The 15,910-nt window shown below is 31.0% G+C and overlaps 1 protein-coding gene across 1 annotated transcript in view; it reads left to right on the top strand.

The window, feature by feature from the left end:
• The first annotated feature begins 1,992 nt into the window (after positions 1–1,992).
• The window catches only part of LOC114328463 (alpha-amylase-like), a 45,091-nt gene continuing 31,173 nt past the window's right edge, over positions 1,993–15,910 (top strand). The window contains exon 1 of the mRNA XM_028277322.2: positions 1,993–2,225. Coding sequence (XP_028133123.2) covers positions 2,043–2,225 — 183 coding nt within the window. The 5' untranslated portion in view covers positions 1,993–2,042. The remainder of the gene's footprint in view (positions 2,226–15,910) is intronic.

Here is a 15,910-nt window from a genome sequence, read left to right as displayed (position 1 = left end):
AAACGGTTTAACCCATTTTGAACACTAAACATGAGTTTGAAACGTATTGACAAGTAGTATCTGATGCATCTAAGGTCAAGTATGATAACTGAAGGTATTACAGGAATTATTAAGCTTGAAAAACCGTTTTTTCCCATAGGAAATAGAATTGATTATACTTATGAAGCCTATAACTTAAAATATCGAATGTTCCCGGATGTGAGGTATACACCGTTAGAGGCGTCTAGAGTCCTCCTACAAATGCTCAGTTATTAGCGAATTCGTCGGTTGAAATTTTGACTAATTCAAAAAACCCAACATTTTCCAAGTTTAGTTTTTCAGTTTTTCGGCTATACTGAGTCGTGTTTATGTCTGATTCTGACGGCTTGAACACCATTTGAAAGCTTAACTCAAAACTATTGATTTGATGTAGGTATTTGCGATTCTCTTGTCTCTTCCTGAACCGAAGATATATACCCCAAAAGATAGGCCGTTTTGTACCTACTAAGTCCTGTAGCTGGCTTATGGGTGGTCAAAAGTCACAAACTACACCGGTTCTTAATCGGTCCTTAAAACCCCCCTCTTTAAACACAGAAAAAAAATGCAGATTGGTTTAACTTTTTCACTCACATGCATACATACATACTTACATACATACATATAATTGAGTCCCTGAATTTTTACCCGTGCGTCATCATTTAAAACATACGAAATAAGTCGATGATAAGTCGGAAATTGAAATTTAGTAAACGCAACAGCAAGTGACAGTAAGTGACTTGCTGTCGCGTTTAGTAAATTTTAATTTCCGACTTATCATTGACCTATTTCGTATGATTTACTTTAAATGATGACGCACGGGTAAAGATTCAGGGACTCAACTTTTTTTGTACATACATATTCACAAACATTTTCCCTCTTTTAAATAGAAATTGAGTAATATTTCCGAGCTCGGTAACTTTTGAATTTTATAAACGGTTTTCAAAGTTTGACATGCGTTTGAAAGGTAATGATCAGTACTCTCAGAAGCCGTAAAGGTCGGACTTAAATTTTCGAAATGTATGAGAGTTTTGGGGACAAGAACGAAAAACAGACCCTTAATAGGAAGGGATGTAAAATCCACACACTTAGACCGAAATGGATGGTTGACATATGAATGGGTGAGTCTTTTCCTGAACTTTAAGATGGGAGTTGGCCCAATTTTCAATTCAGTCAGATTTAGAAAATCGAAAATTTCGTGTATATAAATATAGTGTCGCGTGTAGGAGGGTTGTGCGCCACTGGCGAGAACTGCAGTTCTCTGGTAATTTAGGTACCAACAGTGTTTTAATATTTACAAACAAGCCGCTGTTAACCTTCGGATGACCAAGCGGGGGAAATTGCGACCACAGCGTATGTTTTTCTTTAATAAATTCAAAAGTATTTTCAATTTTTAACTCAGTATTTTTTTATTTGCCTTTAATATCATTCTAGATATCCTTATATTTTTAAATAAAAAAAATTCCCTATATTTAACGAATAAAAAATATATTCTGAAGTTGGTGTTTAGTAAAATACCGTCTATTATGTGTAATTCCAAGTAGTTTTACGCTAATGACGTCGACTTTGCAAAGTAACAAGACACTTACTCAACATACACACTACACATGACACTAATACTCATGTTGTGAGTGGCTGAATGACATAAAGTCCATGCAAAAAAAATAAAAAAAAACTTCATTTTTTTGTTAATTATCATTTTTGAAATTTTTAACCTGGGGTCATTCCCCCCCCCCTTGGTCATCCGTGTAACAAAAAAAAAAGGTTGGTCATCGGAAGGTTAAAAACCATTTAGATAATCCATTAAAAGTGACTAATAGCCTATAATAAGAATCTTTAAACACTACTGATATGTAATTAATTTGCAACATCTGAATTTGAAATTATCTAGAATTTAAATAATTAAAAAAAAAACACATCTTCATGTCGATAAAAATTTAATTGGCTGTTTTAACGTATAAATAAAACAGTATTTGAATGTAATGACTATTCGGTAGAAGAATTTGATTAAGGCAGGAATAGTCAGTATGAAAACATACGTGATAGTATTTTGCGTTTTAAGTTTTACTGTTTCCAATGTAATTGGACAGAAGAAGAATCACTTTGCTGGAGGAAGAAACACGATCGTACAGCTGTTTGAATGGCACTGGGATGCTATTGCCAATGAATGTGAGAATTTCTTGGGACCGAAAGGATTTGCTGGAGTACAGGTATTACATTTTTTAAAGCTGTATCATACTTCAATGTTACTAGTGACCGACAATAACTATACTAAATTTAAAATCAAGATGAAGTAGAAATAAACAAACCAAGATACGTTAAATGCTACTAGGAGCACTCCCGAATCATAATTTACAATGTATATACATTGTAAATCCCAAATCATGATTTCTAAGTCCCAAAGTTTATACATTGTAAATTGTGATTCGGAAGTGCTCCTGGTAGCATTTAACGTGTCTTGGTTTGTTTATTTCTACTGCTTCTTGAATTAAAATTTAGTATAGTAATAGGTTACTTTCTAGTTTTATAATAATATATTAAAGGATTTTTCGGAGTACTATATCAGATAAACGTAGAATATATAGAGTCGAACCTGCTTATTGGAATAGCCTTCGTGCCAATCAAAAGTATTCCTATAACCGGGATATTCTAATAATCGATTATTAAAGTTTATATTCCTTAAATCGGGATATTCCTTTAAGAGGTATTCTCATAAGCGGGCATTTGTACAAAAATTTAATATGGAGCAGTTAGTACGATTTCTGCATCTCACCTTCCTACATCATTCTAAATAATTATATCTATTCTTTATCATAAATTACATTACTTATGTAATCTGTTTTTAATAACCTTTTTGTAATTTAATCACCGGTTGACCGGGAAGGTCAACATGAGGACAGATCTTTATCTGGCCGCATATGAAATGCCTCCCGAAAAAGGATTTCTTACCTGTCGCTAAAATGGTCACATACGAATTGCCTCCCAAGCTTTAAATAAATTACCTGCTTCTAATCTTTATGTGAAGGTGAGACGTTGCCACATCTTCGTCCCTTTGTAAATTTTTGGCAAAATTGGTATTGTGTTATTTAATTTATTTTATTTTCAGCCTTTATGTATTAACATTATTGACACTAGGCGGTATTTATAAATTTCAACTAACTTATACATATATAATTAGTTTTATAACCATTATAATATATTTTATAATAACCATTATTTTTTGTTACTAATAATACAAAAAATACAAAAATATAATAAGTATTTTATAGATTTATTAAAAATAACATCACAAAAAACTTATTTGGAAAATATTACAAAATGTGTATAGAAATATAAAATTACAAAATATTCTTCCTAAATTTATATGATACTACTTTCAAATTCTAATCTATTTATTTTACATTTTCTTATTTCTAAAATTTTTTCATTTAGAAACTTTATTTTTGTTGTACTTTACGCAACAATTTTTTTTGGTGTGGAAACAGAATTCATTTTAATGTAGGTATTTATTTGAAATTGTAAAATTATATCAATAAAATTATTAATATTAGGATGAGAGCAGTAGAAAGAAGAATTATACTTAGAATGAAAACATTCGCATGGGTTTGTGGTTCTTTGTAAGAATGAAGAGTGCTCAGCCTAAAGATGTGGAGGAAATGTCGAATTTTCAGATATGTAATTATCAACAAGACAATCACAAAACTGGGTGACTCTTTCATCGACTGGTTTAAATTCTGCCAAATCTATAGCAAAAAAATCGGTAACATCTTCAGGATGTAAGAATGAAAGACCAAAAATATAAATAAGAAAATGCGTAATTTCGGTTGAGTCAACACCTTTTTTCTGGTATTCTGGGGCTAATATCAGTGCTTGAACCTTTCTATATATGTGGTTCTAGCATATAAATTTTGTCTCTCCCTATTGATATCATTGATAGTAAATGTCTCTATATTTATCTTCTTAAGTTCTTTACAGATGAGCTTCGTTGGTTTTTCGCTGAGATCTTCCACGGCTGCGCTTTTTATTGAATTGCTTACGGCTTTTCTATTGTAAACTTCGGCAGACAACTTCTCGTGGTTATGATCTAATATTGATTCAATTATCGTATTTTCACATCCCTGTGTTTTCACAAATTCTTTGCAGGCTTTTTAGGAGGTACATGTCCACCGTTTTACTGTATCTTTGGCCAACATTTTTTGAAAACCGAATGTAAAACCATCAATTGACAGTAAAGGTTTGCCCTTTTGACTGACACTTATCGTTGATCCCATTGTTAATAATGGACGTTATGACTTACACACAATTTGATCTTGAAATCGACGAACTGACAAGCTTGAATTAGACAAACTGACTGATGCAGGAACTAATAAACTTTCACGTATGTATTTATACAACATTTAGCCCATTAGCACAATTATTTACAAAAGAGAATATAAACAAACAAAAAGATTAAGGTAAAAATACCTATTCATGGAATCGTTAAGAAAAGATTAGAATCGGAATTGGAATTACCCAGAAAATACCCAGAGAATATAAACAAACAAAAAGATTAAGGTAAACGTACCTATTTATCGAATTATAAAATGAAATTATAAATATCGAAGAGATTATAATCGGAATTGGAATTACCCAGAAAAGCTGGATATTAGATTTAGTCCAGAGAAATAAGATGTTTCCCGTGACACATCCCCCTCCAGGCCGAAACCAAATTTTTTGAGTAGTTGGACATCTATATTTAATAACCTATATTATGTTTCCTCCAGCCGATTTTGATGATATACATAGTTATAAACAAATGAAAATCAAAAAACGGTAAATCTTCGCTTCTTTCGTCTATTACAAAAAAGTGAAGCATTCTAAACAAATTTGAGAACAAGAAACTCATAAATCAAATAAAAAACTTCGGTATGGCGTTCGCTGAATATGTCTATCCTTATTTGTTGCTTAGAAAATTGCAAAATAAGTCATACATTTTGTGATTTTATAAATGTTCATAACTTATGTAAAAATTATGTTAAGACCTTCTTATTACACGGAATGCTGAGACTTCTTGTGCTTAAATTATATTTTAAATTTCAAAGCAATTGGTCAAATAGTTTAAAAGTTATTTAATTTGTTTTTCCCAAATTCATTTTTTTGCCACACTATAAGTAAGTCAGAAAATTATGATGTCACAGTAATACTTCGGACAGTTTATTAAAGAAGAACATTTATACTATTAACTTAATTAAAAAAAATGACAAAAAGTAGTTTTAAACACTGTAAAATTATTTTGCAAAAACATGTCGATTTTTTGTTTTTGCTTACTTATAAACAATTAGAATAACTTTTTAACCGTTACCCGTAGAAAAATTAGTGTTTCATATTTAGAAAAACTGAATTTTTATACACATTTAGAAAGAATAACAATTGTCCTAGGACAATTAGGGACGAAGTTAGCCCCCCCTTTTTTTAATTCACATGTCCTTGCAAAATAATTTTGCAATAATTAGAATTATTTTTTGTCATTTTTTTAATTAAATTAATTGTGTAAATCTTCTTCTTTCATAAAGTACCCAAAGTAGTACTGTAACGTTATCATTTTCTGACTTATAGTGTTGCAAAAAAATGAATTTGGGATAAACAAATTAAATAACTTTTAAACTATTTGACCAATTGCTTTGAAATTTAGGGTATCATTTAAGCAGCAGAAGTCTCAACATTCCGTTTAATAAGAAGGCTCTAAGTTAATTTTTATATAAGTTATGAATATTTATAAAAACTCAAAGTTCATGATCTATTTTGCAATTTTCTAAGCAAGAGATTAATAAGGATATACATATTCAGCGAACGCCATATTGAAGTTTTTTTTACGATTTATGAGTTTCTTACTCTCAAATTTGTTTAAAACGCTTAACTTTTTGGTAATAGACGAAAAAACCGAAAATTTTTTACCGTTTTTTATCTTCATTTGTTTATAACTATGTACCTATATCATCAAAATCGACTGCAGGAAACATATAAGTTATTCTTATAGATGTCCATACCACTCAAAAAGTTTGGTATCGGCCTGGAGGGGGTTGTGTCACCAACAGGATATTTTTTTCCTTATTTCTCTGAACTAATTGTCGGGTAACAACTTTCTTTTCTAAAAAGAAATAATATGTCGTACTGTGAAATGTTAATGTGAAACAAATTTTATGTACACTGTATTAAGAATTAGAAAAATCAAAATAGATAGATACTACCTATTTAAATTATGATTTGGCAACATTGGATCATTATACAGACATTAAATAGACAAAATATCAGCCTAAATGATTAACGAAACGGAGGCATTTCAATTGTACCTGGGAGGCATTTCATGTACGAAAATATTTACCTGAAAAAGTGGGAGGCATTTCGATAACACCGCTTTATCTTGCGATAAATTTTAGAAAAAGATGTAGGGGAAGTTTTAGAATTTAGATGTAGGTGAGCAGGCGGCTAGTTGTAATAATTTTCATAAAATGATCTTGACAGCGATTCTCCCAATTTATCACTAATTAAACACTCAACGCTACTTTAACTCGTTCTAAATAAAATTGAACTGAAGAAGAGTTCAAATGACTGGAATTTACTAATCAACCAGCGTTTTTCTAAAAAAGTACAATGTTACCCTTACTGACTCTTCACTTCGGGTTGTTGTAACAAAACCTTGGGGCTAGTGGTACCATCTATTGGTACCAGAGACGTAACAGAGGCCCCCGCAGCATGAATCTCGCGGGGAGGTCCAATCTGTCAGGGGCCCATCTGTCGTAAGGGGCCAATATGTAAAAATGTGTTATTTTTATATTATTTTACGCATACATACGCAAGGTTTTTTAAGCAGTGTAGTATTAAAAATGAAGTTGCCGATCAGATAGATATATGAATTAATAAAATTGTAGATATATTCGCTGATTGTAGTGGACGAAGAAAGTTGTTAATCTCAGAATAATACTATGTAGTACTGTAATCGTTTATTAATCTTTGGTCTATTTTATTGTATACCAATAAAGATGAAAAATGTAAGTTGTCATAAACAGTGCATGAATACACTAATAGCCCAATAAATGACTGTTTTGGAGTGTAATTATCAGCATCACGACGGATTTGCTTGACAATTTGGATTTAGGTTCTACTTAACCTACCTTCTCGGGGGTGAAAAACATACGTTTAAAATAAGCCCGGAAATGCATAAATCTACTAATTATAAACAATTTTTGTCCTATAAAGTTTCTTTATATAAATTATTATATATATTAATGTTTATATTAATAAAATTATATTATATATAAATTATTATATCAATATATATAAATTTATTTTTTAACAAAAAAATCACGTTTTCAGGCGGTTTTTCGCAAATAACTCAAAAAAAAATATATTATCGAATTAAATCAGTAGTAATTGCACGAGAGCTCTAAAATTATTGATTTGTTTTTCGAGTGACACTTTGACAGTTTTAATTTCACGACCCAAAGGGGAGTGAAATTATGTCAAACTGGCACGAGGGCAACAACGATAATAATTTTAGAGATCAAGGGAAATTCGCTGAGATTATTTCATGAAAAAAACTGTCTTTTTAAATCATTTTACTTAATATTTTATTCGTAACTTCACCTGAATATTTGTAAAAACGTGTTTCTTGATGTTATCTGTGACAAGTTCTAAAACATTAATTGCCATTAATGTCACTTAATGTTTACTTTTGCATAGTAACGAAGGGCATCTGACGTAATGCTTGACGACAGGATATTATCAAAAATTATTACTTTAATTTTTATTTCTGTAGCTTTGTATTGGTTAGAATCTCGTACGCATGAAATAATCGAAAAAATATTTTTAGCAAAAATGTAGCTATAAAAACACAAAAAAATGGTGTATTCATAAAGTCTATTGACTCAGTAAAAATAAAGTTGTAGGTAGCTTATGAAAAATTGTTCTTATTCGTCCAATTCTAAATCAAATATTTCAACGCCTAATAACCAAAAATTGAAGAACTTTTCGGGGAAAACTCATTAACACTGACTTTTTTAAATGTTTAGAAAAAATGTTTTATTTTTATTTTTTTTTAAGTTTCTAGCATCAAAACTATGCGAGTTACGCTCAAAATAAAGTTGGCCCCTTTTTTTGGCGAAAAAATTGGTGAAAATCTTCTCCTACTTAGCACTCCAAATAAAATTAATCGTTAGCATTTTACCATTTACTTTATACAGGGTGTTTCATTGGGTAACGGAAATATTTTAATGGTGAATAGAGGTCACCGAGCCGGTTCTAGGTGTACTACATTTTTTGCCCTACCGACTTTTATAACCGAGTTGCAGGGTGTTTTATCGATTTTGCCTATTTCTTTCCTAAGCCATAACTTTAGAACCACCCTGTATATTTTTTTGATATTTGGTACACATATGTCTCATTCAAAACCCAAACGACCGACATACTAACCATAAGAAAAATCCAGGTCCGGATTAACAAAAAATTATAAAGTAATTTTGACCTTAAAAAACACCCTGTATATTCAAATTTTGAAAATCTGTTTGCATATTTGAAACGAGCACAAAAAAGTAAGTTTAACGGTTTGCTTCAATTTTTCGGCCAGACAATTTTATAACTTTAATTTTGAAATTATATTGAATTTTTTAAGAACTCTGACATTAAAAAGAAGATATTATTAACTTTTAGTTATAAATTATTAAATTTAATAAATAAATACTCATTTTAAATATAATCAATACTTATTTAGCACATTGGAACGACCCAATTACTAATGACAAGAAAAATCCAGGTCCGGATTAACAAAAAAATATAAAGTAATTGTGACCTTGAAAAAACACCCTGTATATTGAAATTTTGTAAATTTGTTCGCGTATTTTAAAAGAGCATAAAAACTGCGTTAAAAGATGCATGTCAAATTTTTGCGCAGATAATTTAATTACGGCAATTTTGAAATCATATTGATTAATTCTCTCAAGGTCACAAGAAGCTGCCAGAAAAATGAAGCACAATTCCAAGGTAATTAGAAAATCAATTCGAAATCTTTTAAAACGAGCAAGGAAATGCATTGAACAAAATGGTGGACATGTTGAGCAACTGTTATATTTCAAATATTTTTAATTTATGTTAAATTGTTAAATTGTTTAAACGATTTTTTTTTATTAGATATAGCTGTTTTTCAATTCTTTACTAGATCATTAAAATATTCCAATTCTCGCAATTTTAATTTTTAATGATGTGCATACAGCTACGTCCAGAGGATCCATGAAGGCAACGTAGTAAATAAGTATTAAGTATTTTTAAAATAGGTATTGATTCATTAATATTAAATTATTAAAAGTTAATAATACCTGGTTTTTAATCTCAGAGTTCTTTAAAATGTCAAGATAATTTCAAAATTGATGTAAGTAATTAAATCAACGGCGAAAAAATTAAAATGAACGTTTAATCACAGTTTTTTCTGCTCTTTTAAAATGCGCAGACAAATTTTCAAAATTTCAATATACAGGGTGTTGGTTCAAGGTCACAATTACTTTATATTTTTTTGTTAATCCAGACCTGGATTTTTCTTGTCACTAGTAATTGGGTCGCTCCAATGTGGTAAATAAGTATTGATTATTTTTATAATGAGTATTTATTCATTAAATTTAATAATTTATAACTAAAAGTTAATAATACTTGCTTTTTAATGTCAGAGTTCTTAAAAAATTCAATATAATTTCAAAATTAAAGTCATAAAATTGTCTGACCGAAAAATTGAATCAATCCATTAAACTTACCTTTTTGTGCTCTTTTCAAATATGCAAACAGATTTTCAAAATTTGAATATACAGGGTGTTGTTTTAAGGTCACAATTTCTTTATAACTTTTTGTTAATCCGGACATGGATTTTTCTTATGGTTAGTATGTCGGTCGTATGAGTTTTTAATGAGACATATGTGTACCAAATATCAACAAAATATACAGGGTGGTTCTAAAGTTATGGCTTAGGAAAGAAATGGGCAAAATCGATAAAACACCCTGTAACTCGGTTATAAAAGTCGGTAGGGCAAAAAATGTAGTATATCTAGAACCGGCTCAGTGACCTCTATTCACCGTTAAAGTACTTCCGTTTCCCAATGAAACACCCTGTATAAATGTACTGTTTATATGATCTGTGAGTTTGACCTTCAAAGCTCTTATTTTTAAAAAAATTGGTTTTATATTAAAAATATTTTGGAGAATGGCCTTTTTTCAAAATAACTTAAAATTTATTAGTGAACGAAGAATCTCAGAGAGTAAAAAAATGTAGGTTGTGTTTTTATAAATATTTTGCTTTTATTTTGTTGTTCTTTAAGAAAAAAATTGGTTAAGATATAGCTGTTCAAAATTTGCGTACACTCGTGATTATTGACTCATTCAAGCCCTTTCAACTAGAACCATTTCAAAAATAAGCACTTTGAACTGGTGAATTTTACAGGTCATATAAATAGTTATTTATGATATAAGTGTTAAAAGTACAATTTTAAGGCACGCATGTGAAAGTTTGCAGAATGAGCGAAGCGAATTCTGCAATTCACATGAGTACCTTAAAAATATACTTTTTAACATGTACATCATACAATATTTTTTCTACAAACGTCTTATATATCAACAATTATAATTATAATTTATTCATTCTCAATTACAGGACAATATCTACAAAGACTTTTACTTTAACTTGACTGACATTCCATTTTTATATTTTTCTTGACATTACATCAAAACTGCCTATACTGTCACTACGTAAATCATAAAGAATAACATCTTACTTTTATTATTGTATATTCTAACAAATTTAAAATTTCTTTTTCTACGAACGTGTTAAAAATGCAATAATACAGTTTAAATTAAATTTTAAAAACCTTTTAAACCACCTTTTTAAAATTGCGCAAGTTGTACTATTAATAAATGAAATATAAATATTTTGACGTTTCACAATTTGACAATTCACTTTTAACTGCAGTGCCTTAAAATTTTTAAAACACTAGTGCTTTAAAGTATCATTTTTAACGCTCCTATGGAGTTCTAAAATTTGCATTTTTAACACGGTTGTAAAAAAATGTTAAGTAATTTGTAAAGCGGTAATGAGTATGCAGTCCCAACTTTGAAACAGAAATCAACAAGCCTAAGGGAAATCACCGCGATGCAGTAATTCCATCTTTGAGACGCAAAACAACGACATCTCTAGTAAAACTAGTAATACATCTAAAAGACCCAGATGCAAAGTTTACTGAAATAAAACAATTAAAATAATTGAAATAAAACAATAAACAATATTTTAAATCCAATACTTTTCATCGAAAGAAACTGCTTTCTGGTTACATCCTGAATCTCCGGCTTTATAAGCACAGAGACGACGAATATAGAAGAAAGTAGAAAGGACAACGGTCATGTATCTACTCCCTTTTCGTCTAGGAATAAGTGCCGCAAGACAGTTTCGTGTACTCAAAAATCTGAGTAAAGAAGAACAAAGGGGAAAGGCAGTTTTCTTTTAATTTGATTCAGAGTTGGACCACCATCTACAGATAGCTATTTCTGCATCTTATGCTTCATCAGTGTAGCTGTCTGTAGATGGTGGTCCAACTCTGAATCAAATTAAAACAAAACTGCCTTTCCCCCTTGTTCTTCTTGACTCAGATTTTTGAGTAGGTATTCAAAACTGTCTTTCGGCATTTTTCCTAGACTTTTTCCTATTATTTTAATTGTTTTATTACAGTAAACTTTGCATCTGGTCTTTTCGTCGTCTTCCTAGTTTTGTCGCTGTTTTGCATCTCAAAGGTGGAATTACTGCATCGCGGTGATTTCCCTTAAAAAGTAGGCTTGTTGATTTTTGTTTCAGAGTTAGGACTGCATAGCTACACTGATGAAGCATAAGATGCAGAAATAGCTATCTGTAGATGTTGGTCCAACTCTGAATCAAATTAAAACAAAACTGGCTTTCCCCCCGCCCCCCTGGTAATGAGTAGTTTCATTTGGGGTGCTACATAGGAGGAGATTTTCACGACTTTCTCTTACCAAAAAACAGGAGTTAACTTTATTTTGAGCGTAACTCGCCTAGTTTTGATGCTATATAGAAACTTTTATAGAAGATAAAAATAAAGTTTTTTTAAACACTTTAAAAAGTTTTAATGACTTTCCCCGAAAAGTGTTTCATTTTTTGGTTATTTCACGTTGAAATATTCGATTTGAAATTTGACGAAGAAGAACAATTTTTCATGAATTACAGTCTATCGACTTTTACTGAGTCGATAGACTTCATTTTGCTTAATTCTTGGAAGCTTTATTTTTATTAAGAATATTTTTCTCAATGAAATACTTACTTTTTGAGTTATTTACGAAATACCGTCTGAAAACGTTTTTTTGTTGAACAATAAACATTTTCACTCGAAAATAACTTAAAAAGTATTGACCTGACCACTTTGCTGGTTACACTGAAAACTACACGGTATCGCCGTATTTTACGTTCATTTACTGGGTTATAACACATATAAGTTTTTGTTACATAACTCGCATTGATCATTTTTTAAAGGGGGCCCCATTTCCAATTCTGCTGGAGGCCACGATGGAGTTTGTTACGCCACTGATTGGCACAGGTTGTAACAGTACGAAAATTAAGAATTAAAAATTGTATTTTCCAGTGTTTTAACAAAAATAAGTACACTTTTTATAAAATATTTAGTTTTTATCAAAATATCAAATATTTAAGCTTGATGCAGTTTTATTATTTATGCGGTATTCTTAGAGATAAATGTGGATTTATACACATCAAATTTTGGAACCAATCTGGATCAGCAGTGTAATTTTGATGCCAAGAAGAAGGAAGTTGTTTAGCACCGAGTTGCATGGCAGATTGGTAAGCTAATTTTCGTATTGCCATGGGAAGTAGTCCAAAATATATTTTAGTGCACGTCAGAATATACGAAGTTATTCTACTTTCTTCTTTGGGTGCAAAAACTAGTCTTGGCTTAGCATAGCAGTAAAAGGGCTAGGACAGTTCTGGCTTTTTTCCCATGTAAAATCCCATAAGAAATCGCTAAGGTCCGTTCTGTTCATTTTTGTCTCGTTTTGTGGTGGAGGCGCGACGGGGAACAGGTCTGAACAGGTCTTGAACAGGTCTTTAACAGGTCTGGAACAGGTTTTAACAGGTCTGAACAGGTCTTGAACAGCTCTGGAACAGGTCTTGAACAGGTCTGAACAGGCCTTGAACAGCTCTGGAACAGGTTTTGAACAGGTCTGAACAGTTCTTGAATAGGTCTACGAGCCTTCAGGCCTTCACTACAAAACGAGACAAAATGAACAGAACGGACCTTAGCGATTTCTTATGGGATTTTACATGGGAAAATAGCCAGAACTGTCCTAGCCCTTTTACTCATAGCCCACTTGTAGATTCTCATTGTTCTTTTTTTATATATCGGTATAGAGATACATGACACAGGCCGAAAGTTTTACTTGCTTGCACTATGCTATATGGATTATCTAAAACTTCCACTAAAGCAAACTAGTAGACGTCCTGGCTTTGAGTTGCTCATTCTGATTTTCTTTTATATTGTCTCATTCTGGAAGAAAAAGTTTCAATAATAAGCTTGAATATTTTTTATCACAAATTTAGTAATTTTCGGGGCAAGTTGTAACATGTTGCAACAAGCTCCAAGGTTTTGTTACAACAAACCCCGTAGCAAACTTTTGTATATTTATTAAAATAACTGTAAAAATAACTTCCTAATCGTAACATTTAAGCAACATCAAAATATAATAAACTAAACTTAGAAAAGAAATGAACACGGAAAGTTTTAACTTTTAGTTTTTTAAAGCAAGAGCGATAAGCGCTAACCAAATTTTTACGAAAGCCAAATTTTATATTTACTTGGCCAAAATGAGGCACGTGCAGCACACACCCACTATTTACGATTATCGGCAGATGACTGGCTAGGCGAGAAGTTGCCTATGAAGGAGTCAGCTAAATAAGTTGAAAAAATTCAAAAAACCTAGTCGTGTTATACGCCAGTCAGTGGGAGCAAGAATAGGATATTACCTCCGAATTTTATCCTACTGCATGAATGTTAATGGAATTTCGGGTCTAGCCTCTACTTATCTCCTAATTCAAAGTCTACCCTATGCCGATGTGCGTTTTTATCTTGGGGGTGGTTTCCACCCCTTCCTAGGGGTGGAAAATTTAGGGGTGAAAGTTACCACGGAATTCGCTAGAGAACCTAATTCTAAGCAAAAACTGTTCTATAATTTTTTTTTTGAAAACTCAATACTTTTTGAGATATTGAAATTTGGCCATTTTCATTGAAACATAATACGTTTTCGAACGGTTTTTTGTGAATACTTTGCTTAAAAACCTATGCATCTAACTAAAAAAACTATATTAAACATTTTTGTAGGTTATAAAAAAACAAAGAGACACTTGCCTTCATAAATCTTCTAGTCATAATACGAAAAGAGATATGGTAGGTGAAAATAGTTTGCTTTTTGGTACATTCTCAAATTGGTGTATTCAACTTGAAATACCAGAGAAACGGTCGATTTTAGGTGTATAATGCTACTAATACCTTTTATAGGGCTTGAAAAGGCCTTTAAAATGAGCTACATTAAAGGTCCATTACATTAAAACTAAACGAGATATGTTGCAAAAAAATTGATAACTAATGTGTTTTAAGAAAAATGAGAAGTAGTTATAACCCCCATCCACCAAAATGTAAATGCATCGTTTTACTTCCGCAATACCTTTTATTATAGTGTTGTTTTTATGTTTAAAAAGTTGGACGGGTTTAAATGAATGGATTTTGAAAAAAAAAGGACAAATTATAGAACAAAATTTAGATTTTAAACAAGCGTATGACTTTCTAAACAGCGATACACTGTGAAAGGTAACGGTAAAAATGGGAGTAACTAGAAATCTGATTGGATTATCCCAGATGTGTATGTAGAAATCATGTGCACCTTTGCGTTTAGATATTTATATAGAAAATAAAAGAAAATTTTTATCTGAAGAAGCCCTACATGTTTGTGTGGTATCTTTTTTCGTATCACTTATCTTTTTCGAGTTACATGGAGGGAAAGGAAAATTTTTAAGAAAATTTAAAAATGCGCTCTTTAATTTGATTTTATTTTTTTTAAAACATTCATTTTAATCCAGTCCAACTTTTTGAACATAGAAATAACACTATAATAAAAAGTATTGTAGAAGGAAAACAATGTATTTAAATTCTGATGAATGAGGGGTTAAATAAACTTCTCATTTCTTCTTAAAATATATTAGTCATCAATTTTTGGGAAATATCTCGCTTAGTGTGAATGTAATCGAGATTTAGTATTTCTCATTTTAAAGGTCTTTTCAAGCATTAGTATCATTATACACCTAAAATCGACAGTTTCTCTGTTTTTTAAGTTGAATACACCGATTTGAGCATTAGGCAAAAACTCTTCTTACCTACCATATCCCTCTTTTTATTTTAACTAGAAGATTTATGAAGGAACAAATCTCTTTGTTTTTTTAAAGCCTACAGAAATATTTTATATAGTTTTTTTGTTAGATGCATAGTTTTTAAGGTATTCGCAAAAATCTGTCCGAAAAGGTGTCATTTTTCAATGAAAATGGCCAATTTTCAACCACGAATAACTCAAAAAGTACTGAGTTTTTAAAAAATAATTATAGAACAGTTTTTGCTTATAGTTAGGTCCTCTAGCCTCTTCCGTGGCTATTTTAACCAAAACATTTTTCACCCCCGAGAAGGGGTGGGAACCACCCCAAGATAAAAGCGCACATCGTCATAGGGTAGACTTTGTTTCTTGAGCTATTCCCTACTTACTGTGAAAATATCAAGTAAATGGATTTAGTAGGATGGAATTCGGAGCCAAATACCCTCATTGA

The sequence above is a fragment of the Diabrotica virgifera genome, chromosome 5 (assembly GCF_917563875.1).
Source record: "Diabrotica virgifera virgifera chromosome 5, PGI_DIABVI_V3a".
In the NCBI taxonomy this organism is placed as follows: Eukaryota; Metazoa; Arthropoda; class Insecta; order Coleoptera; family Chrysomelidae; genus Diabrotica; species Diabrotica virgifera.
Note: the sequence above shows the minus strand (reverse complement) of the source record. Positions and strands in the feature narration are given on the sequence as shown.